This window comes from Solanum pennellii, chromosome 4 (genome assembly GCF_001406875.1).
Source record: "Solanum pennellii chromosome 4, SPENNV200".
Taxonomy (NCBI): Eukaryota; Viridiplantae; Streptophyta; class Magnoliopsida; order Solanales; family Solanaceae; genus Solanum; species Solanum pennellii.
The window spans coordinates 74,222,256-74,246,757 of NC_028640.1; the positions used below are offsets into that span (position 1 = coordinate 74,222,256).

Consider the following 24,502-nt stretch of genomic DNA (forward strand, 5'->3'; position numbering starts at 1 on the left):
TTAGTCCATTTTTATTCATTTGGACCCATTTTATTGTAAATCTTCATCACTATTCAATACCCCGATATAGAACCTAGTACTATATGAGCAAATTCACACGGTCAACCAACCATTTATGTGGAAAAAACAAAAAGACTAAATAGTAAATACAGCTCAAAAGTAAAGTCACCCTCCCTTGTGACTGTTTGAAATCACTTCTGATTCTTGAAGCAAAAAAATATAAATTTATATTCTACATCAGCAAAGTGAAATTCTGTACAATCAGAGTAATGCAACAAATGAAAATGGAAACCTTCACAACATTAACACTCTGGTAAATTTTATCTTTTTTTACGCAGCAAAATCTATCCAAAATTAGGCTTACATTTAGCCGATTGAAATAATGTACCTCTGGATTCCTGAGAGTTGTTCTTATTTCGCCAACAAAATGAACAAGCAAGCCTGAGAGTCAGTCTCGATTTTCTTTTCCGATGGCATATTCTCATGTCCCGTGTATTCTTGATATTCTCTTCAGTAAGATCATGAACTGCAAATCCTACAATCTTGAACGGCGAATGCATTTCATAGGATTGAAAGGTGAATGCCTTCGAGTTGATGGAAATGATGCCTTCCTGAAAGTTGGTGATGACCTTATGTCCCAGTCTTCAACAACCTTTGGGACACACACATCAAATAGAACTTGACCAAGAACACCATGAGCATTGATTTTTGGTGGGGTTGATAGGGGAATGTATCGTTCTTTCTGTTCGTGCTGAACTGACCCGCCATTACTGCCCTCGTGATACTCCACAGAGTTGGGTACTAAGAAGTGGTCATTTATCTCAAGGGAAATGCTCTGGAAGCTTTGATTTGCAGTAGCAGCGGCTTTTCTAAGATTGCCTAGAGGCTCAGAGATTCCATCATGTGACCCTTCCAACACCATCTTCTCCCCTTCAAGCTGACGAATTCTTTGAGAATAGATCATAGCAGCTTTTCCAAGAAGCTCAGCCACTGCAGCCTTGTATTCATTTTGGTGGTACCGATAGTGACCTGGTTGATGGAAGTCACAATAGACGACTTTTATCAAAATCACATGATTGTGAAAAGCTATAAAACCTGAATATGCATAATAACCAGGAATGTACTATCTTGTGCTAATTCCAACTAGATAAATCCTAGTAAAATGTCTATCTCTCTGACAATTCCACAAAACAATATGCTTTATCTCAGAAATGACAGAGAGACACATAGAGTGGATTGCAATAAAATATAGAGGGGAGATGTCAATAAGACGACTGCTTTGGATTGGGAGGAATGGGAAGAGAGCGGGCTTGACTACATAAGTTCAAGATTCTTGTGAATGAATATATGCAACTTCAGTTCTTGCAACTGTGTCTTTCGCTCTTCCTCGAGCAACTAAACTCCTTGAAACTCAACATCCATGGTTAGTAGATACTTTCATTCCGAAGTTCTATTTTTTTTCTCTTCCTAAGGTGTAAAAAGATAACATATCATGAGGCCAACTTCTGGCCCTCTACTGACAGTTGTTATCGGAATCTAAATAGCAAATATAGTAATATTAGGATTTTTATTTGTTTTATAATTTATTGATATCCAACAGACCAAACCTCTGGAACATGAAGTAAGAAAGGTTTCGCAGGATTAACCCCATACCTACATGAGGGGAGCTACTCCATTTTAGTAGTTTGACATCAGAGCCAAGATCTTGAAGTCGCTGAGCAAAATTGCAAATAGTTTGGCAGGGAGCAAGATCATCATCTTCTGAGCACAATATGAGATACGGAGCTCCCGTGCTCTGTGAGAAAAACATTACTAAGCCAAGCAGAAATATACATGGGAGTGGGGGGCACAATGAGTAAAAGGTGAGAGACACTCACAACAGAAGCATATAGAGTCTGCCAAAATTCGGCACGGTGTGATTCAAATCTTTTAAGGAAGAGGGCATCCATACTGGAAGCAATTCCATTTACTATCCATGAGGCTAGGCGAGGAGGACGTGACATTCCAAGAACGTTTGGATGTAGTATAAATTTAGTACCCAGATCACTAGTAAAGTCAACTGGAGAAGAATCGAAAATGTAGCCCGAAAGACAGTCTCTAACAAGTCGGAACTCACCCTTCATATTAAACAAATTATCAGATCAGAGATCACTGACAGTGTAATCACTTCACTTTAAAAAGTAAGGGAATGGACTATCACAATTAGGAAGCGGGCGTGGTGAAGGTATCATACATTTTAGAAGATAAAGCAACCAGAATATGACAAAAGGGAAGAGGAGGATTATGATATGCTAATGTTGTTCCTGGTATATAGAAATTTTTTAGATAGAAATGTACAGTAAGCTTGTAAATTTGAAAAAACAAATCATGTTATGGAATGGAAATTAAGTATGCATTTAACCGCTTCACTGATGTCCAAGCTTGTCTCTTTGTAACAAACAAGAAAAACATAAACATTGTGAGAGAAAAACATAATGGAGTATACCAGATTGGTATGTTCTTCATATTTGCCCTCGATTATCTGTGATCAAATAAAAAGAAAAAAAGAAATTAGTTGCACCAACTAGAATACACTATAATAGAAAAGAAATAAATACTTCAAACTGTTGTATGTACTGACATACATATGGGCAACAATGATCATACTACATTTTTCAAAGATTCGTTCTTTACCTGGAGAACCTTATACATGCATGCTTTGGGTCCACCTGAAAAAGATGCAAAGACAACAGGGCATGGTCTAACTTTAAGCTCCTACACATACAACATTAAACAAAGTGGCCATTAGAAAGTCATAACATGACAGAGACATGGCTATTAATTTCTATATGATAATAACAAAGTCATTCATTCTTGTTAGGTTAGTCAAAGAGATTTGAGAAATAAATTACTCAGGTCTCGATAGAATATGCAAAAACTCATAGTTGAGCTTGTATAACCATTTGCGAGTAAATGGGAAAAGGAAATATACAGAAAAGATAAGCTGATATATCTTTTTAGCAGGGTCATTGCTATGCAACTATGTCAATTTTTTCAAGCAATATGTAAATAAATCTGCTTAGAGTCTTCGAGAATGGAAATGGCTAACTGTTCCCAAATCAGGCATGTAAGCAGGTAATGGGTTCACAAAAGTTCATAGGTCTTCTTATGTGATCCCACTTTGGAAAGAAATCAGAAATGTAAAGAGTTCAAAACAAGTTTGTTATAAGGTTGGTGATGACTTCCACCGACTTTTGGGAGACTGCTTTTGGGCCACTCCTCTCTGAGATATGTTCATCCTGAATAATACACTCTCCTAGAAGCCAAAGAGGCTCGACTTTCAGATCATCTGAAATTTGTACTAATTGGCTTCTCATGGGGACGTAATTATTCAGAAGGCCATGCCGTTAATAGGAGTAAAATCGGGTTTAAACCTTCAACTTCACTTTGGAATGAAAAGAAAGGACTTTGTGGTTCGGTTCTTCGACATCTTGTAGAACTTCCCTACCACATCTTCAATTATTGAAGGAGAACACGTAATAAAGTTGACATGCATCATATGGGAGGAGAGCTCATACTGTCCATGAGATTTTAATAAGATCATCCATATAATAAAGCTTTCAAAACCTGTCAATGATCTTTTTCGTGTGCTAAGCATGGATAAAATCCCGCTTTTATCAATGGGAGAAGAGAGATTGTAACTTTCACATAGGACTAACCTTAACAAGCTCGTTCACAATCTCTGCTGCCAGTGCTGCAGCTTTATCAGGAAAAAACCTGCAAGATTAATGAGTAACAATCTCATAAATTTGCACTGCAGGTTCTCTTTCTTTAAAATTTGGACAGCAGGAGAAAGAAGCAGCTAACATACTGTGATCGTCACCAATATTATAATAAAAATCCATAAATCAGAGTTCAATTCTCGATATTAACTGAGATCACCAAACATGGATAAGTTCATCTCGCGTTAAGTTCAATTTATGCACCATCAATTTAGCTTGCAGTTTTAGATTTTGTTTATAAAATTAGAGATTTCATGTGTGCTTATTCGATAATACAAAGTATGTGCCAGAAAAGTTAGGTATTATGTTTTTCTTCTTTTTTTTTTTCTAAAACAACATTGTGTTGCCAAGAACGTCTCAATAAAATACACCAAGAGGCCTTAAATATTTGATTATTAATTTAGGTTATCTCTACTTATTTTTTTATTTATATTCTCAAAATGCACTAAGCATTTAACTTCACATAATAATATTACATATCATGCATAAAATTAAGAACTTATTTAGTTAATAAGGTTAGACATTTGTTTATGTTGCATATGTTTTTGATTGTGCCAACAATCTCAATAAAATTAGTAGTCTTAACACCAAATTATAACAAGAAAACCTTAAATATTTATATTTACATTAATTTAGGATGACCTTTTTTGTTCTTATATACTACTTATATGCATCATTCAAAAAAAAAAACCCAACTTTTCAACTAATTCAAGCAAATTCTAGCAAACTCAATAAGAACAAAACAAAAAAAAGAACTATTTTTCCAACAATAGAAACCCCCAAAAAATCAAATAGAACAATTCCAAAAAAAAAAAAACCTAAAATGAAGAACCACGAGGTCCCAAATTTAAATCCCACAAAAATACTAGTCAATTTCTTTACATCTATCCTAGCTTTAATCGACAGAGTTATCTGATACCTATTGCCGGCGGAGCGAGAAATTAGTCAAGCTATAACAACAAAAAAAAAAGGGTAAATGGAGAAGAGAGAACATACATATTACGAAATTGAGAGTGACAAACAAGGGATTTCCATCCAAGAGATGAGTAGAGATCAACGTAGTTGTTGACGTATCGATCTTTACTTGACAACCATGCGAACACCACCACTATACCTTCAACTTTCCCTCTCTCTTTTCTTCCCCAATAATACTTTCCCCCAAAACCCCACATCCTCAAATTTCCCCAAATTTTGAAATTTCAAGCTAAAAATTTGAATCTTTTTATCTTGGGTGTTTTTCTTCCCTCGATATATGTAGTGATAAAATAATGTTATTTTGCAGTTTCTTTATATATATGATGATGATGGTTCAGCCATGGCCATACTTGTTCTCACTTTGGCTTTTTCTGTAATCATTGAGAACTCTCTAATGTTAAATATTGATACTATTGTTTCATTTTATGTCGCATTTTTGGGTTTTGAAGCTCGATATTGTTATTAAGAATTATTTATTTTTAAAATAGATTTTTGAAGAAACTAGTTTGTATTTAACTAATTCATTTGAATGAGTGACTTGGTAATCTTTTGTAAAAAAGAAAATATTAAATTTATTTTATTAAATTAATAAAAATATTCATATTCAAATTTTCAGTCAAACATTATATATTTTTTAAAGGATTAAAATATTTAATTGTTATTATTAAAAAAAGAATTCAAAATAAGTGCTTCTCAATTTCCATAGTAATACTAATGAGGTTCTTAATTCGTCCAAAAAGAATATTATTTTACTATATTTATTTTTATCTTTAATAAAATGATTTTGAGTCATACAAAATATAATTATCTTAAATAACCAATTAAATCAAAAGGTGGCATGTAACATGAACGAAGAAAATATTAATTTATTTACCTTTTTTTCGTGAATTATTTGATAAGTGTATAAAAATAGTGTTTAATAATGGTGATACTTGATATTAGTAATATTTATATTGGTTATACGAAATCATTTCTAATATAGTGTTTGATTTAATATATTAAATATACATTTATTGGATAAGTTTTTTAAGAAATAGCTACTTATAAAATTATATTCAACAAATATGGTGGAAATGACGTGGAAAGATATGAAAGATATTATGTCTTTAATCATTCTAGTGTAGATTAAATTTAGATTGTGCTCCGCGGGATCCATATGGGGGTGACGCTCATAACAAAAATTTTCTCTATACATAGGGCTCGAACTTGAGATCTATGGTTAAGAGTGAAACAGTGCGTCAGTACACCACAATCCACATTGAGTTATTTTAAAGCTCTTTAATTTTCGACTATCTCGATATCACATTCAAAAACTGAAAAGTACTGTTCTACCCTTGTCTTTTTGATCCACGTGGCTGGTAGTGATAGGTAGTTTTATAGAGTTAGCATCACAGCTAGTGAAATGATAATTGGTAAAATGTCAATTTTTAGGACAAAATATGGGAAGTAGCAAATCGTATTGAATAATATATTCTTGTAATTGTTTGAGAGTATAATAAGCAACTTACAAGTCGTAAACGAAAAGACTTTAGCCAATTAAAGATTTCATTGATTAATTTTGACGTGTCTTGAAGACTTTCCTATTTAATCATTTTTAGTTCCTCAATCAACATTGCCATATTCTATGTATTTTATTGTCACTGTCTTAATTATTTGTTCATTTTTGAATTAATATATTTATTAAGAAAATAGTAATCAACATAATAAGTGTATTATGTTTATTTTTGTTAATTATAAAATGAATGAATAAATAATTTTAAAATAATTAATTGAAAATATAATTTTAAAAAAATTATCATTTCTTAATTTATCAAAATGAACAAATAAATAATTACAGATATAGCAAGTATATACGAAACCATCTGTTTCATATTTCTCGACCCCAACTATTGTGACATATTCCTTAAAAAAAAAGAACTCGTGTTTTATTAAATTAATTTTATCATTTGAAATTATTAACTTAATTATTATTATTTTATACAATTGTTTAACATTAAAGATGGTGTAAAAAGACAATAATAAGATTTTCTTGATTTGTGGACAAGTAAATACACGGCTTCCTTTTTTGTATCATTGTATCAAAGAAAGTATTAAGCATGGTACTTTCTTGGTTTTATATTAGTTATCAACATTATTATAAATAATTGTTTTAAATTACTTATCAATTTACAATAGCAAATTAGGGTTAATAGTTTTTTGTCCAGAGTAGCCTTACAAATAATTCTGTTTATATTGTTAAGTTTCAAAAAGGTTTTTTTATGGCATAAATTAATAAAAATGTCCTTTTGATTTTAAAGAGAGATTAAAGGATAAAAAGGACAACTAATACGAAACAAAGAGTAATTGGCAAAGATGAAATTAATGAAATTGTGGAGTATTTTCAGGATGTATTTGATTTCAATATTTGATGAATAAATGGTGGGTGAGGTGGAGAAGAGATAAAGAAGAACTATTGTACTTTTATATTCCAATTCATATGACTTAATTTTTATTTTTAGTCCGTTTCGAAAAGAATGATACATCTCTTAAGTAACAATTTAACATCAAAATATCTAATTTTACCTTCAATAAAATGACTTATAGCCATACAAAAGTTTTAAAAATCTTTCTACTTTTTTAAACTCCGTACCGAGTCAAACTATCTCGGAACGAAGGGAGTGATAAGTAAATATGTTTTAATAATTGTGTGATTTCCAACCAACTAATCCTGAAAAAATAAGAAATATTTACACTAATAGATGTAAAAAATCTTCACCCTTTAGTATACATAAGTTAATCTTTTCCAAATGTGATTTCAATCCCAAAACTGGTACAAGTGGTCTTCCCAAAGGCAAGCGGTTAGGTTGACTTCAGAAAGGCTACTAAAGACCGGGTGAAGTATAAAAAACGTCCGCTAGTCACTCTCTATTAATCTGTTTAACGACACGAACAAAATGCATACAAAGAAACACACCATCCAAACGTTGGGCCAAATAGACAACACAAGTCATTTTCACTTACCTCTTAACTTCATGCTCTTCTGCTTCTGATTGATGGCAAAACGTCGTGCCATAGCTGGGTTGTAGAATGTTCTCATGTGCTCTGACAGTTTATGAATGGCTCGTAGATCACCAATGGCTGAAAGTCGCATTAAAAATGAGTCAAATTTGCGGTATGGCAGTTTCATACCCCTGTTGACAGCTTCTTCCAAAAGGAAACATGCTTCTTCAGTAGCATTGTTATCAAAAAGTCCTTCAATCATCACACAATATGTTTCTGTAACACGCGTACAACCCCTCTTAGACATCTCGTGCCAGGTCTCAAAGGCTCCATCGACATCACCCATTCTAAAGAACATTACAATTAGCATATTATAGGTCTGTACGCTGGGAACACAGCCTACCTCCGTCATTTTCTGATAAAGCCTAAGCGCTTCGTCTCTGTCTTTGTTGTCACATAGGACCTTAAGAAAACAGTTGTAAGTAACTATATCAGCAGGGTAACCCTTGTTTCCCATTTCTTCTAAAAGCTTATAAGCTGCCTCGGTCTTTCCAGCCAAACACATACCTTCAATCAATTCCTTGTATGTCGAAACATCAGGAACACATCCACTATTTAGCATATCTCCGAGAACTTTAGAATATTCTACCATCATATCATTCTGAACAAGAGCCACGATCATAATTGTATAAGTTTTTGCTGTGGGAGAAGACATGGTTGAACCTTTAGTTCTCATGAACTCGAGAAGGTCAGCAGCCTGCATCACCATTCCTGCGTTGCAAAACGTCTCAATGGCAGTATTATAGGTGAAGTTATCGGGTTTATGTCCTATGTTGATCATCTGATCAAGAACGCTCATAGCTCTACCTGGATTTCTAACACGACACCAACCGAAGAAAAGAATGTTATAAGTATCAGCAGTTGGCTTAACCTTACTCTTCACCCGCGTAAACAGAGACTCAGCTTCCTCAACAAGACAACACTTGCACAAAGCATCCAACAACAAATTAAAGGCATATACTTCGGGTTGTGTCTTCACTCGTATCTTCTTCTTCTTAGCAAATTTGTGAAGATGTGTCAAATGCTTTTCAGTATACTGTCTAAGAATTTTCAACAACACTTCTAAAGGAACCAAACTCTTATCATTTCTCTTCATATAATCTAGAAGATCACAAACAACACGAAACTGCTTCACCTTATATTTTGTACTAGACAATATATCAATCATCTCATTATACGCCTGAGGCTCGTGACTATAATTTTCTCGATGTCCTGCCCACGTAAAGAACCTAAATGCTAACTTCTCTTCATAACAAAGCTTTTGCAAGACCTCCACCACCAACGGCGTAGTTAATTCTATTTCAAGCTTATCCAGAGCTACCTCCATCTTATGCCCAGGATTAGCATGATCCACCACAACCTTGTAAACGTTATCAACAGGATCATTGCTACAGCTTTCCGTTGTTTCCTCCAACGACGAAAATGCAGAATTTTCAGCACAATAAAACCGCTGAAAGGACAAGAATGATGCTAGACAAAATCTTGAACTTGTGTTCAAGATTAATGATCCCCTCGTAGCAAATACGTATTTTATGCAATGTTCATGAATATGTGTTGATGCTACTGAATTTCGCCTTATATTTTGATGAAAAATGCAATTTTGGGAATGTAATTTCCTACTCAAAATCTTGCTGATAAATGAGACAACTTTCAGCTGAGACATCACACACTCTCCACCAAAAGATCAATGCATACGAGTACTTAACTTTCACAATTGGAAAAACAAATCATCCTTGAATGATCATGTATTGTGTTTTTTCTTTGAGGCATTTCATCAAACAGTTGGAAGGTGCAGTTAAGCAGAACAAAGCTCTCTCAAAGATGGGTATTGTCTCTCTCGTAACAATAACATATCCCGTAAAATTCCACTTATAAAATCGAGCGAGGGTAAAATATAGTAAGACGAGAGGTAGAAAGACGATTTTCGATTAACATCTAATATTAATAATTCGGAAGAAGTGTTACGGGCAACGCCCGGCAGGTCAGTATTAATCAAATATAAATAGTAAAAAGATATCCAAAGAGATATGTTGATGGATTTGCCTTCATATCACTTCATCATTTTAGTTTGGGTAAAAAATTCAACAATAATTGCTTATGGAGTAAAAACTATTATCTGATTGAGTAAACAAGTACGGAATCGAGTTTCGAATGAAGAAATAATTTTGTACCATTATTTAAGACATATACGGAAAAAAATCAAATTATTTCGTTATAATATGAGAAAATTACTTATATTTAACCAAAATTCCTAATTTCTGGTTAAAAAATCCTCATATATATTTGTATCTAGCAATTGAATACAAGAAAGATGTCTTTCATATAATTTTATTGTTTAGCCATATAATTTATTATATATATATAATAATTAAAACAAAACAATCAAATTAAAACTAAAAAATTATCTAAAAGTTCACAAATATTTTCTCAAGAGTCAAAGCACATTACCTAATCCAACCTTTTAAGCAGTAAAGTTCCACATTTGAGTGCCCCTTTTTACTTTTGTTTTTTTTCAAACATTTTTGAGTGTCCCTATGGATTCAAAACTTTTGCCTTTTTCAACCTTTTTACAGGTAAAACATTAGGAGTTTAAATTTTATAAATCTTGTAAATAATTTCTTTTATCGTAAAGTTAGATAAAGAAAATTCCTAGAGCATAAAATTTGAAAATAAAAATTAGATATAAATAAGATGGGTTATGTCAAATGATTTGTATGCAACTTAAGTTTTGTTCTAAAATTAATCTAATAGTACATAAGAGGGTCGAAAAAAGATATAGAGGGATAAAAAATGATAATTTTCTTATTTTTTCATATGTATTTCGTATCACTTTTTATGTCTCTATTTATATCAGTGTATATAAAGATATAATTACAGAAGAGATGTCCTAAACAAGATATTAGCCATTGACGTAATGAGGAAGTTTATAATTGCAAAAATTCGAATCAGAATAAATCAAAAATAAGGAAAAATATTTTTTTTTAAAAAAAAACTAGTATTCCTATTTAATATGATTTGATCTTTGATGAATGAAATAAGAAATTCAAGGCATATTCTAACAAAGAAAAAAAATAGATATATTTAATACGAGTTGATCACGTGAGAGGTTATGAAGATATGAGAGTTGATTACTTCCTTCAATTTATATTACTTGACTTATGTTGATCTGGCACTATTCACGTAATTTTAACTAAACATGCCTTATGCCAAAACTAATCTTAATATATATCAAGGATAATATGAAAAAAAGTAACAAACTTTTTTAATTTGCTAAAATGAAAAACGTAAAATAAAACATCTATTTTTAATATAATAGTCGAGTAAAATTGAATAAAATAAAAAAATTTCCCTAAAAACTTACACATTCTTACCTTAAATTGAAGATGGAGAGTGTTTAATATTCGAACAACCATTAATCGAAACTCCAATTTTATTATCATTTTATTGTTAGTAAAACCCCCCAAAAAGGTATAAAACTTTCCCCGACATATTTGTTTAGCAGTAGTATCACACGTTACGTCACGTAAACGATAATTAACACTCCCTAATTAATCTTAATTACTCAGAGATGAATCAAAAACCCAAAATAAAACATTTCACTAACGACAGCTGCCGGAGATAATAAAAGAATCTCCATTATTATACTCATATAATAGTGCTTTGCTACTGCATCTCCATTATTCTCTTTTTTATTTAATAAATTACAGAAAAAAAAAACAATTCTTGATATTGGTACCATCGATCTACTTTGATCTGTGTAGAGAAACCAAGAAACAAATTCCCCTGAAACATTCTACATATTTCTTGATTTTTTTTTTTGATAAATATTTGTGGGTTTTAAAGATGATGAAATGGAGGAGAAGCAGAAGGTGAAGAAAGTGGAAATGGCAAGAGGGAACTGGATGTCATATAAGAGAACAACAATTGTTATTTGTTCAATCAATATTTTTGTTGCTCTTTATGTGCTTCATTCTCTATATACTTCTGTATATATGTACCCATTCAGTGATACTCAAAAAGGTAATTTTTGCTATTATTTATGGATATTCTGTTTACTCCATTTGGGATTTTGTTGCTTTTGTTCAAAAGTTGTGTGCTTGGTTGATAAAGGGTGGATTTTGGCACAGTTTTTAGGTATACAGTAGTTTGTTTTTAGATGGGACTTTGTGTTGATTGTAAATTTTCTGTTTACCCCATTTGGGATTTTGTTGTTTTTGTTCAAAAGTTGTATGCTTGTTTGACAAAATGGTGGATTTTACCTCAGCATTTTAGGTATATACTAGATTGTTTTTAGATGACCCTTTGTGTTGATTCTGAATTTTTTTGTTTGCACATTTGGGATTTTGTTGCTTTAGAGGAAAGTTGATTGTTGTTTGATATATATGTTGGTTTTGCCACAGTTTTTAGCTACATAACATACACCAGGTTATTTTTGGATGACCCCTTGATGGTAAATCTTTTGTTGAATTATTTTGGGACTTTGTTGCTTTCTCAGAAAGTTGATTGCTTGTTTGATAGATGTGTGGTTTTACTATAGTTTTTAGCTACATAACATACATCAGGTTATTTTTGGATGACCCCTTGATGCTGAATCTTTTGTTGAATCATTTTGGCACTTTGTTGTTTCTCAGAAAATTGAATGCTTGTTTGGATAAATAGGTTCTTTTGCCACTACTTTTAGCAATCAAAGTCAGAATTTCACTAAGGGGGTTCAACATACGAAGAAGTTAACACGCAAAGAAGACAAAGGGGTTAAATTTTTGCTATATGTACAAACTATAATAATTTTAACCATATATAAACAATCTAATTTTCCGCCGAAGGATGTTTGCCCTATCTAGCTCCGCCCTTGTTAGCTATACCTCAGATTATTTTTGGATGACCCCTTTTATTCATTCTGAATTTTCTGTTGGCGCATTTTGTGATTTTGTTACTTTCTTTGAATGTTTAACGTCTGTTTTATAAATCGGTGCTTTTGACACAGCTTCTAAGTATATGCAGATTATCCCATTGAGAGTTTTGTTGTTTATTTGGAATGTTGATTGCCAGTCTGATGAAAGGGTGTTTTTGTGTGTACAGCTTTTAAGTATACCCCACAGCAGATTAGGAAAATGGAAGAGTCAATTCAATTGCGGAAACAACTAGAACCTGTAGAACTTATTAATGTGGTAAGACCTTTATTTGACATTTTGGCATTTGGTTCCTGAGTTTGCTGCTTTTCCATAGACTTTGCTTGAGGAATGCTTCTTATCTGGTGAAGGTAAATTTCTTAAAGAACAAACTTTCGATGGATGAAAAGGTGCAGCAAATACCGGAACATATTAAACAGAAGATAACAGATGAGATACTAGTAACTTTAAAAAGCGTGAATGCTAATGAAGATGCGACCATGCTACGAGGTGATTGCGCCTTCAATATCTTCAAAATGTGCTATACTTGTTATGCACCTTCATTATTAAAGTTTTTATCTGGAAAGATCTCTTGGCTGTTTATACTATAGCTGTATCAGTTAGTAATCAAGTTAAGTGCAAGGTAGGTTAAGGTTAATAAATCAATCTGGAGATTTTACAATGCGATCAAGTTGCTAATTGTTATCTGTATCTGGTCGAGTGTCTGAGATTTTCTTTTCCAAAATTCAGTGAGTGGGTAATCATTAAACTTTCTTAGAGGCAGTTCACATGACAGTAGCTGAAACAGGTGTTTTGGTCTTTCTGGAAAGAAAACTGTCAGAATGGAAGACTTGTTACACTTTACTTTGGGTTTGATACTCATTAACACTTTCAAACAGTGGCATTTGTTGAAATTTTCTTTTACATGGGATTTTTACTTTAACCATTAGCTGAAAAATTAGTGCCAGTAATATCCTTTAGCATATGCATATGATGTTTATGTCCTCGAATTGGGAGTTGTCGGAGCTTCAGAATCGTGATATTTAGGTCTATATGTTTTCATTCGTTTTGCAGAAAGGAAATTATTTTTGATCAGATGCTCAAGATTTGTTTCTTTTTCTCTTCCTAAAAGACAAGTCTATGCTGTTTTGTCTGGACATTTAGTTTCAAAAGTTATGAACGGTTCTGCTCCTCATTGCTTTTTCTGTCCTCATGCGTTGGTTTGTCTCCAGATTTTGTCTTTTCCTTTCTTCTTCCCCATTAAGTGGTTTCACTGTCTTGTCTTTTAAATGCAGGATCTGTAGTTGCTAATTTTTTTTCTTTTCCGAAGTGAAAAGTTATATATGAATAAAAAATTGAATTTGTGTCTTTTGGTCCTTTTTAGACTGGCATGTTTATGAACCAACCGTATCTCAAGATGTTATTCCTTTGTTCCGTTGGGATATGACTGACATCTGTTTTCCGTTCCCTCTCTCCATTGATGTACTAATCATTTCATTGAAACTTTCTGCTTTTATATACTCATAGCATCTTCAAATGTGGACCCAAATTACTTCATAATTTCAGCTCATCAGTAAAACAACAAAACCAAGCTGCATAACTCTTTGTAAATGAGGAGAATAAATAAATCTATTGCTGATGCAAGAGACCGGAAGAGAGATAATTTCCATATATATTGATTCAGGATTTGTGCTCATGTACTGTTTCTGTTCATTGAATTTAACCTTGAGTGCAGAAATAAAGGAGAGCAAATGAAAGGAACATAAAACTCTAAAAACTTTTCCTTGATCTAGTTTGCTTGCATGAGAGAAGTGCAACAAGTAGAAAGTAGGGAGGTCTTTTTCCCCTTGGACCAAAATACATAATTGAACATCTAAAAGAACAACTCCTTGTTATTACATCCAGTCATCTGTAGAACGTGCATTTACTTAAATAGTTATCTTCCTGTCGCGTAGCACCCTCGTGGAACTCTTCCATTCCAACTATCTTATTTTGGTTATTTGTTCAATCTTCATCTATCGTGCTAAATCTCATTGAAGATTAAGCTTAGATATACATTTAGGCACCATAATTTCATCTAATTTCACCTCACCTTCTTGTTATGGAGGCTTAACTTGCAGCACATATCCCATCTCACTTGTACTTATCCTTAATCTGTTTTCTCTTAATGTGTTTCTCTATACTTCCAACTTTAGTTGATTCCGTCACTAGTTTCATTATTTAATACAATATCATTTGTAATTAGCATATATCATGAAATCTCATGTTAATGATTAGGGTGACAAGTATCTGTTAAAGATATATTATTAGTGAGCTGGAATAAACCTACACGTGGGAACTCCTATAAGAGGCTTACACTTGTGATTGCTTCGTCTTACATATGCTCTCCTAGCCAGTATTTCTAGTATCATTTGATTGCTTAAATAGGTGAGGATGTTGCTAGGAAAATTTTTTTGTTCATCAGAATGCTATTCTTGTTTGCTTTAAGAAAGAACACATGACATTGGGAATTGTGGAAGTCAGTCAATGGTTATAGAAACAAGTGCGAGGCACTTAGTATAAAAAGTATTTATAATATTTTATTTCTGCATTAAAAGGGTAGGCCATCCACCACCCATAAAGACGTTTTTCTTTCCTTGAAGTTGAATTGCCAAATTTGTATTCAATTTTGCCATGTGAATCAAACCTCAAAAATTTGTTCAATTTCTGATATATCTATTGGACATTTTGTCCTTTCCCAATACCATTGTCTCTGATTTTATCCGTTTGTACAAGTAACATTGCTAAAATATTGAGACGTTAAATAACAGTTTTCTTCCCATGGTACAATGTAGTGAGTTTCGTTGCTCTCTGATGGTACTTTTGCTTGCATGCTTAACTGATTGTTACCTCTTTCTTCTACTTTTTGGAGTACTTATTTCACGTATTCACAACTTATTTTGAACCTCATGTATCTTGGCTTTTCAATTATTTCTAATCTGAGATCTATATGGATCTTCTAGTAGAATGGATATCTTGTAAGTTTGATCCGTTCCCTCTTGGACTGGTATTTATCCTGTTCAGTCTTGTCCCTATTATGCATAATATATGCTCAAGTACATGTGAATTCAATTCAGAGATGTACTTTTTAACCTGGTTTTCAATATATTTCAAGCATTTCTAGCTTCCTTCATTCTGACTCCAAATTCTTATTACCTCTGCCACTGGTTGAGCTTTTGAGGAAATACCTCTGGAGAATATGATGACTTCTAAAGTTAGGGTAGTTGTTACTTTTTCACATGCGTCACCAACTAAACAATCATGCCTTTACGTCTTGAATTGTTGGTTATAGTTCCCTTTATTGCAGACTTTGGGACTAGGGTACAAATCGCAACATAGTCAAAATGTTTAGGTGATTTCTTTCTATTTGCTTAGGTTTTCTGGACATAGTTACCTTGTAACCATACTAGTAGGAGGATACACGTAGTTCGTATTGTGGAGGTTTGTGCAAATTGTCCTGAACACTGATGTTATCCAAAAAGAAAGAAACAACACATACATCCCTTTGTTGCATACCCACGTGAAGAGCAACAATTTCCTGGGTGCTTAAAATCTCCATAAGACATCCTAAGCTAATAGATTGTAATAAGACTTCAAGAAGAATTTTGGTGAAAATCCCTTCTAAATACAATCTTATCTACTTCCTTGCATTGTGTAAAGTTATATAGCTTGTGGAGGACTCTTTCTGCCCTCGGTTCCAATTAATAATCTCCAAAATTGTGGTTTCCTTTGTATTTGCAATGGAGGAGAGGTGAAGGAACTCGCCTTTGTGAACGGTATCACCACAGTAAATGTTAAGCAGAATGGACCATGTCTCCCATTTCTGGAAATCAATTGAAAATATCTTGAGTCATCCTTTCTCCTCATGATTCCTTTCCATAAGCTTGTACGTCAACAATAATCCCGCTCTATTGAGAACCATCTGTAATGGGTGCAGCCGTAGTTTTATTAGTCACTTCCATCCACAGAGCCTTCTCCTAATTCATGAACCTCTATACCATTTCCCTGATAGTGCTCTGTTAAACATAGACAATCTTCACATACCTATCCCACTATTGTTAACAGGGGCTTTGATCTCCCTCAGTTTACTCAATGAAAATTTCCACCTCGATTAAATCCTCCAACTCTCTCTTTTTTAGACTGAAAAGATACTGGTTCTTATTAGTCACTGAAGGTGAGATGGGAAACAAACACATGAAGTATGGAGGAATGTTCCCTTTGACAGGTACTATGTGCTGCTTCTTCCGTCCTTCGTATCTTCTCAACTCTTGAACCATTTGGTTCCTAAAGCTCCCTCGTTGATTTTACTGCCTAAGGGAAGATTCAGGTCTTTCTTGGAAGCTCATCTACATTTCATGCCCAAACGCAGACAGTCAGAGGGATATTCTTCACCTCATCAATTAGATGGTTTACTTAAATGGCACTTAATTTGATGGTTGACAGTAGAAATACATGTGTATGTAAAGACCGAAGTAGCCACTGAAACTTTTTTATATGGATAAGGCCTAAGGGTACCAGTGTAATAAAACTTATTATTATTTTTTTCCTTAAAGAGTTCTGCTGTTATGAGAACAACTAGTCTATTTGATATATTCATTCTATGTATACATTCTGCTCTAGTTCATTTACAATTCCTCGTTATCATTGTTGATGGTGTTTTTGTTGGAACAGATGCGGTGGAAAGTTGGCGGAGAGAAAAATTGAAAGAAACCACAGAACTTATTCATGAGAAGACATCAAATTCAACTATTTCCCTAAAGGAGGCTAGTATGTTCTATATAGGATTTCTGTTCACATTTTGTATGTTCAGTTTTCTGTTTATGTTGCAGGAAATCTTGCATCCCTAGTTCAGAGGAACTTCCAAAAACAGATGATAAGTTTTTGTGACATTGCTTGCAGGATTACTTGCACGAGCTTTGAGCGACAACTGGGCTGAACTGGCAGAAGAAATTGGTCTCTGGATACCTGTTCAGATCATCAATACAGAACACGACGACAAACCTGAGGGTGAAGAGGAACTTGGTAATGACATTGTCAATTTCTCGGTTCAAATCCTTTTAAGGTTTTTTGAAATGGTGCAGATTAATCATTCAGCTTCTCATATCTCCCAGTTGTGAGGGAGAAGAGAATTCTTTTGCGAGCGATTATGTTATTATTGTTATATCATTTGTCTTTTGCCCCCTTTTGGCATAAAAGAACAGTCTCTTCGATAAAAATTGTGCATGCTTAAAACTTGACCAATCAAGATTTTATGTCCTCTTTATTGCAAATTTGCTCAAGAGAAATAACAAACTCAGGAGAAGAACCTTTCTTACTATAGATTCTTATTCAGTAATTTATATTCTCCAGACTACGAAGTCATAGCTGGCAAGCAGCTTCCTCTTCAGTGTCATGCTGAAGTTCATACTGATTATGGTGGCGATGCTGTCAGATGGGGCCTTACACATCACAAAGAAACTGCATACGATTGTTGTATGGCTTGTTTGGATCAAGCTAAGCAAGCTGGACCTAACCAAAAGAAATGTAACATATGGGTTTACTGCCCATCAGAGACAGGATGCCACTCTCCGGATATTTATCAACACAAGCATCAGGAGTGCTGGCTGAAATATGTAAGTTCCGCCATTCCCTTCACAAAGTTTACTACCTTCCATTCTTGTCTTGTAAATTTGATATTTACCATAATAAGCTGTTCTCAATCCCCTCTCCCCCTTTTTCATTTGCAAATGCAGGCAGAGAATCCTAAATTGAATTTTAAGGACCGTTATCCTGAATCATACAGAAACGCTCACCCAAATGCACCAGTAATTGTTCCGTGGATGTCTGGTGTTGTTAGTGTATAATTTATCACTAACAAAATAGACGATAAGCCTTGAGATCTTGGTGCTTCCACGATTTGAAGATGTTGTGATAGTTCCACATTGAGGCAAGAAAACTCGGATCAGTTTACTTGATTTGCAGATTCTATGAGAATACTGCTTCTGTTCTTGTTGTTTTACAAGAAGATAGAATTTGTACCAAATAGAACCTTTTTTTTTTATATGTATTACACGGTGATTAGCGCGGTCCTGGTATCCCCAAGGAAGTCCAGTGCCTAGGACATAACATTTTTTGACATTGTAATTGTTAATTTGAGTTTTCAGTTTATGTCAAAAGTGGATCTTAGCAACTTTTTTTGTCAATTATAATCTATCTAGTGTCTCTTGATGTAAATTGTCTCTTTGAATCATTTATTATCTTGGAACTCGTGCACCGGAGGTTTACACCAAACCATTGATAACATGACATGTGTCGTTCACCTCTATTAGGTTGGTTGAGTTGAGTTGAGTTTTATTAAAGTATAACATGCTTTATGGATCAATATTCACTAAGGTCTATTTTGTAGACTGACTATGAACTTATTTTTTTTTCATTAATGGTGAAATTCCATTATAAATATTCTAAACTAACATATGGTATTAATTATGCTTCAAAAGGTACAACTTTTTAAAAAAACAAAATCATTAGGTGAATATCCTGAAAAGGAAAGAGTGTTTGGTAAAGTGAAATATTATTCCAAAAGATATTCTTCTTGATGAAATCATTTTCACCTTTTATAGCTGCAAGTTATTCCTCCACAACTATTTCAACTTTCCTATTCTGTCACAAACCAAGCTCACGACACGTATTGTATGCTTTTGCCTAAATTTTTTTTATGTTACGCCATCATATACGCGTTATAAACTTATTCATATTCCTCCATTTTGATATGGTATTTGCCTTTAGTGTGTTCAAAAACATGTAGTCTTTTTGATCTTCGTATCCTCGTGGTTAAGTTTATGAAATGAGAAAAAAAAATAGTTCACCAACATCTCATGCAATGTTATTAGAGCACATTGTGGTGAAGACATGTCTTATTCAATATCAAAATGATTAATCTCTTATACCAAAATAATAATACAAAGGTAATAAACATTTGTAAATGCTCTTTGTTTGGTGCAGTGTCCTCTTCACCCTTAACTTCAGGTTTAAGTGAAAAATAATAGCCCCAAATATAGAAGCATTACTTTACCACGAAATAGTAACAAGAAATGAGATATATAGAAGGAAAAATTACATGACGTGGCAAACATTTAGACTGTATTTACGAAACATAACTATAGTTGCAATAATTTACAGAACATACATTTTGGATATACACATGTAGCTACGATTCATAATTACGCTCTAAACTATAGCTATCAGTTAATTTCTTGAAAACTCCTTGGTTGGCTTTTTTATTGTTGTCTTCACCTTAAAGACCCTTAAAGAAAAGTTAATAGAAGATAGAAGGCCACTTTCATCCAAGAATTTCAATAAAGAAAAGAAAACTACAAGTATTTAGTTCTCTTTTTACCTATAACACTCAAAGAATTTGAGTGTTTTTTCTCCAAACATGGTGTTGTTCTCTTCTAACCAAGAAGTATCAACAAATCCTTCTAAGAGATGCAAATTCTTCTCTACAACTCTGAGGGATGCATTTGCTAATTGTCATATTTTTAAAGAAAGACATTCTAGTACTCAAAGTTTAGAGGAAGAGGATGTCATAGATGATGAAGAGGAAGTACTAATACTAATTTTGTACTCTTTAAGAGTTTCTTTTAAGATCAATGTACTTGCGATATATTCATGTTATTGTGATTTTTATCGACAGGTGTTTGTGTCAATAGTGATAAGTAGATACATGGAGTCAAAATGCAGGAAAAAAGCAGCTATATTCTCAAGTGAAAAGTTCAACTGGACATTATCTACAACAGCAGCAGGGGATTTATTCATATCTGAAAAGCTAATGCAGCAAAAAGAGGACAGTGCAGATGAAGAAGATAAGGAAGAGAGGGAGGAGTTCTTATCTGTTGGGACTCGTCTTTCGCGATGCTCCAGTGCTATCAGCTATGAGGCATTTGCTACAGCTAAGACAGCATTTTCCAGGTCTTCAAGCTTGAACAGGATTGAGTTTCAAGATTTTCCGAGGCGTTCTGTTATTAAGGAATTCTCTCACTGTGAAGGATGGCCATTTGGTTTAAGCCGTAAAATGTTGTTACTTCCTCCTTTGCCAAAATCTCCAGCTGATTCTTGGTCATGGAGAAAGAGTGCTAGAATGATCAATATACACTAATTTCTGGCATTCAGAAGGGATTTTTCTTAACTATTTTTCAGAAAGGATGTTGATTTTCGTTTTTCATGTATTCACTATGTTTCTTGACAATGGTTATAACCATTTTTATGCTTAGCATGCTTCAGAATCTGTGTTGAATGGGTACTTCCATGTCAATTCTTCTTCCATTTTTCGGCATGGATGCAGGTTCTTTGTTTCAGTAACACGAGGTATAACCATGTTCGGTGAACAAGCAACTACTAAAGTGCCTCAACCCAAGCTAGTTGGGCTGGCTATATGAATCCTAACTGTTCATGTCACTCGAATTAAGCTTAGCGTAAAATAAGCAAGCCAACTTAAAAGAAGCAAAGCTGATAATTCATCAACTATCCAGAGAATTTGATGTAAAAGCACACAGCAATTGAAGAAACAAAGATTAGAGCTTTCTGAATATTCAAGAAAGGATTTCCTAGCACAAGTTTTTAGGATTATTATCATTTGCCTGTTGTGGTAATCACATGATCAAACTTGAGAATCAAGTACAACATAATGTTATCATATTGGAGCAACCTGTATTATCTAAAAAAACAACAGTTTTCCAAGTGATTGAAGACAAAAACATGGTGGTTTTTCTGCCATGATGGAAGGCCTATGCTCTTTGCTCAACATAAGAACCAGCAAGTCCAGAAGTCCCAAGTACCGTAACCTGGTATCAGAAAAGCCGATAAAGCAGTGAGAAAACAAATAATGGTAACAAGTTCATCCATCAAGATATCTGAGATTATTATTTTGAAAATGCAACAAAAATCTTCAGGAAACATTTTGTAAAATGAATTCTAAAATTACCTGCAGGATTAGAAAGTTGGTATACGTTTCTAGTATACAAATTAATGGATGAGAATATTGAGGACATGAATGCTTATATTAAAGGAACAATAAAGGAATCATGAAAAACTAGCCTATATACTTAAGAAGTCGTAACCTACAGAAAATCAGAAATTCACGCAATCAACTAGCTTCAATTAGATGTACCTTTCCCCATGCAGCATCGAGGCCACTGCATCGCATCTTTAAGTGTATCATCCTAGTCCCCAGCTCCATCTCAACTTTCTTCCTCAAATATTCCTCATCTGGCCCAAAAGCACTCATGTATGAGTTGTAGCGTTGAAATATTGTATGCAGTGCATCAGAGAATTCTTTTGACAAAGGCTTCACATCCTGCCAGCAATATGAGTAATTTAAACAGCAAGAACTTGAGAAACTGTATGCCAACCTTTATTTCATTTACTCAACTTACTTCACCACTTAAACCGATAGCATCATCGATTTCCATTTTCAGAGATGTAAGAATCCCAGTGAACTCCTCAACTGCCTCAGCAGCACGGAAAACATTCGCCAAAGCTTCCTGGCCAGCCTTGTCATCAGTAGTTTTGGACAGTGCATTCTTTGCATCATAGACGACAGGATGTGGGAGCTCATCCCAGCTTGCAGCCATCAAGTCTTTAAAAGCGCGTTTGACCTCCGAATCTTCTATATTAGGCATGTGAGTTACATCCTCACTGAAAGAACGCATGCTTCCCATTGCCATTGTAAAAGGATGCTGACATTCTAAAGTTAAAAAATATCCATGTAATGTCAAATTGCTGATGCAAGATGATGAAATTAATATAAAAAACAGGAAACTACAAGCACTTTGTAGGTAAGGTGATTAAGAAGCTTCTCGCTTTGCAGATTCACCTCCCATAAAACTCCAACTTTCACAGAACGACCTAGTTGGTAGTAATTGGACACCATAATATAAGTGTGCCAGCAAAGGTTTTGTTTGTTGGATGAGGATTATGTTCAGAATTTTATTAGCTTAAGGAATCTAATGCCACTAAAAAAAATTGCACCTATTTTTATCATCCCATATACGCAAACAGCATCCATGTAGGCAAGAATAACCTAATGATTCCTCAATCAGAAATGAAAAAGCAGAGTTATATATACTAAAGAGAGCAAAAGGATGCGTAAGCTAAAAAGTACTGTAAAGCTAAACCTTTGATAAATTAAGGCTGGAGAATTGAACATTCAAGTGAAGAAAAGAGAAATGAACCTTCAAACCCCCTATATATGAATCTTTTATTCTCATTCAGCTCTGTTCGAATTTGGACCAATTTCATTTCAATACTAAATTCTTTCTCAAGTCAAATTAGGATTTCTTTAAAATAGGTTCACCATATCTCCCACTTATCGAATACCATTCATGTACAACAAGTCAACAACTACATACCCGGTATAGTCCCACAAAGTGGTGACTGAGGTGTATAGAGCGCACACACACAGACCTCACCACTACGGCACTACCTCAGAAGTAGAAAGACTGTTTCTAATTGACCCTCAACTAACAGTCCAAAATACCATTCATGTGTATCATAAAAAGAAAACCATTGATCCAATACCATCAAAGTTTGGAGCTTTGGTACTTATATGATGGATTAATTGAAAATACCCCGACAATATATACATCATACTGAAAGCAGAATCACCGATTCAAAATCTTTCCATAAAAAAACGGATACCCATTAACCAAATTGAGCTGAATAACATGATCCGATAACATATCCTACAAGTGTAAGCAGATTTGAGAATGCCCAAATAAAAAAGGAAGACGATGCTAGTACCAGTAATAGCGTTTCTCGGAGAAGCTGAGAACGACTGGGGTGAGAAATGGAGGTGGCGGAGGGACTGGTGGTTGACGGCGGAGGTTGTGGCGGCTGCAGTGGCGGAGAAGACCGTAGATCTGCGGCATATCGATCGATACAAAGATCGCATCAGCACCATTTTCTCCATTTCTCTGTTTAACTTTCTGGTTTCTTTCTTTGCTAAATGGGATTTAGGTTTCCAGCAAAAATACAAATTCTCCTTGTTATTATTACTATTATTATTTTAATAAACTACAAAAAATGATTCTAATTAATTACACATATTATTGTTTATTAAATTTTTTGTAAAACATTTTTTCTTCCCATTTAAATGCAATAATTTATATACCAAGTATAAGAAACAGATGTGAATTTAAAGAGCATGATAAGTATAACTATAATTATCATTTTTCTTTATATTATTAATATTTATTATCGTATAATTTTCTATGTAAGATAATATAGATTTTAAATGTTATTTTATAAATTTAAATTTTTACGCGAGAGATGAATAATTTTACTAATTAATAACTATCTTCATTTATACCAATAGCATATGATGTGTTCAAGTGATATTTTCTTATTTATTTTCGCTTTAGAATGTTTTCATTGTTCATTGAATGAGACTTCTCTAATTCCCTGCCATCAAATATTCATTCCAATTAAATATTTTTTTATGATGAAATAGTCTAAATAAAAGCAATATTGATAGCTAACAAATGCCATATTGTGTAATCATGTGGTACAGATAATTTTTCCATTAAAACAAAAATTTTATAACGTGTCTGTAAATGTGCACATTTTTATAAAAAAAATTAAAATAGTTATCTAGTGAGTAGTCTAATGTACCCCAACAATCAATTGGTTTATGGAATCATCCCTTTGAAGTTAAGATATTGAATTTAAAAATATAGATATTTATTTTTAGACGTCATAATTTTTAACTGTTGAGATTTGAAGGATATTTTTTTTTAAAGATAAAATCAAGATTTTAAATTATAA

The 24,502-nt window shown here is 33.5% G+C and overlaps 5 protein-coding genes across 5 annotated transcripts; 2 read left to right on the forward strand and 3 right to left on the reverse strand.

The window, feature by feature from the left end:
• Nucleotides 1-153: 153 nt before the first annotated feature.
• On the reverse strand, nucleotides 154-5,109 carry LOC107015686. The gene is made up of 7 exons (XM_015216029.2): nucleotides 4,758-5,109; nucleotides 3,699-3,756; nucleotides 2,674-2,754; nucleotides 2,486-2,521; nucleotides 1,878-2,117; nucleotides 1,654-1,795; nucleotides 154-1,029 (listed from the first exon to the last, which is right to left on the reverse strand). Exons 1-7 carry the CDS (start codon nucleotides 4,931-4,933, stop codon nucleotides 536-538), a joined length of 1,227 nt encoding a protein of 408 aa, XP_015071515.1. The 5' UTR covers nucleotides 4,934-5,109; the 3' UTR covers nucleotides 154-535.
• Nucleotides 5,110-7,444: 2,335 nt separating this feature from the next.
• Nucleotides 7,445-9,931, reverse strand: LOC107016323 (pentatricopeptide repeat-containing protein At1g73400, mitochondrial). The gene has a single exon (XM_015216814.2). It carries the CDS (start codon nucleotides 9,436-9,438, stop codon nucleotides 7,729-7,731), a length of 1,710 nt encoding a protein of 569 aa, XP_015072300.1. The 5' UTR covers nucleotides 9,439-9,931; the 3' UTR covers nucleotides 7,445-7,728.
• A 1,334-nt stretch (nucleotides 9,932-11,265) lies between these two features.
• On the forward strand, nucleotides 11,266-18,912 carry LOC107015958. Its single transcript, XM_015216413.1, has 7 exons — nucleotides 11,266-11,795; nucleotides 12,855-12,943; nucleotides 13,036-13,174; nucleotides 17,375-17,470; nucleotides 17,603-17,725; nucleotides 18,053-18,315; nucleotides 18,436-18,912. Exons 1-7 carry the CDS (start codon nucleotides 11,627-11,629, stop codon nucleotides 18,544-18,546), a joined length of 990 nt encoding a protein of 329 aa, XP_015071899.1. The 5' UTR covers nucleotides 11,266-11,626; the 3' UTR covers nucleotides 18,547-18,912.
• Nucleotides 18,913-19,852: 940 nt separating this feature from the next.
• On the forward strand, nucleotides 19,853-21,404 carry LOC107017282. Its single transcript, XM_015217543.2, has 2 exons — nucleotides 19,853-20,285; nucleotides 20,376-21,404. The coding sequence occupies exons 1-2, from the start codon at nucleotides 20,118-20,120 to the stop codon at nucleotides 20,835-20,837; spliced, it is 630 nt and encodes a 209-aa protein (XP_015073029.1). The 5' UTR covers nucleotides 19,853-20,117; the 3' UTR covers nucleotides 20,838-21,404.
• LOC107018373 (succinate dehydrogenase subunit 5, mitochondrial-like) lies at nucleotides 21,238-23,726 on the reverse strand. Its single transcript, XM_015218839.1, has 4 exons — nucleotides 23,480-23,726; nucleotides 22,114-22,424; nucleotides 21,849-22,034; nucleotides 21,238-21,522 (listed from the first exon to the last, which is right to left on the reverse strand). Exons 1-4 carry the CDS (start codon nucleotides 23,646-23,648, stop codon nucleotides 21,466-21,468), a joined length of 723 nt encoding a protein of 240 aa, XP_015074325.1. The 5' UTR covers nucleotides 23,649-23,726; the 3' UTR covers nucleotides 21,238-21,465.
• Nucleotides 23,727-24,502: the final 776 nt, after the last annotated feature.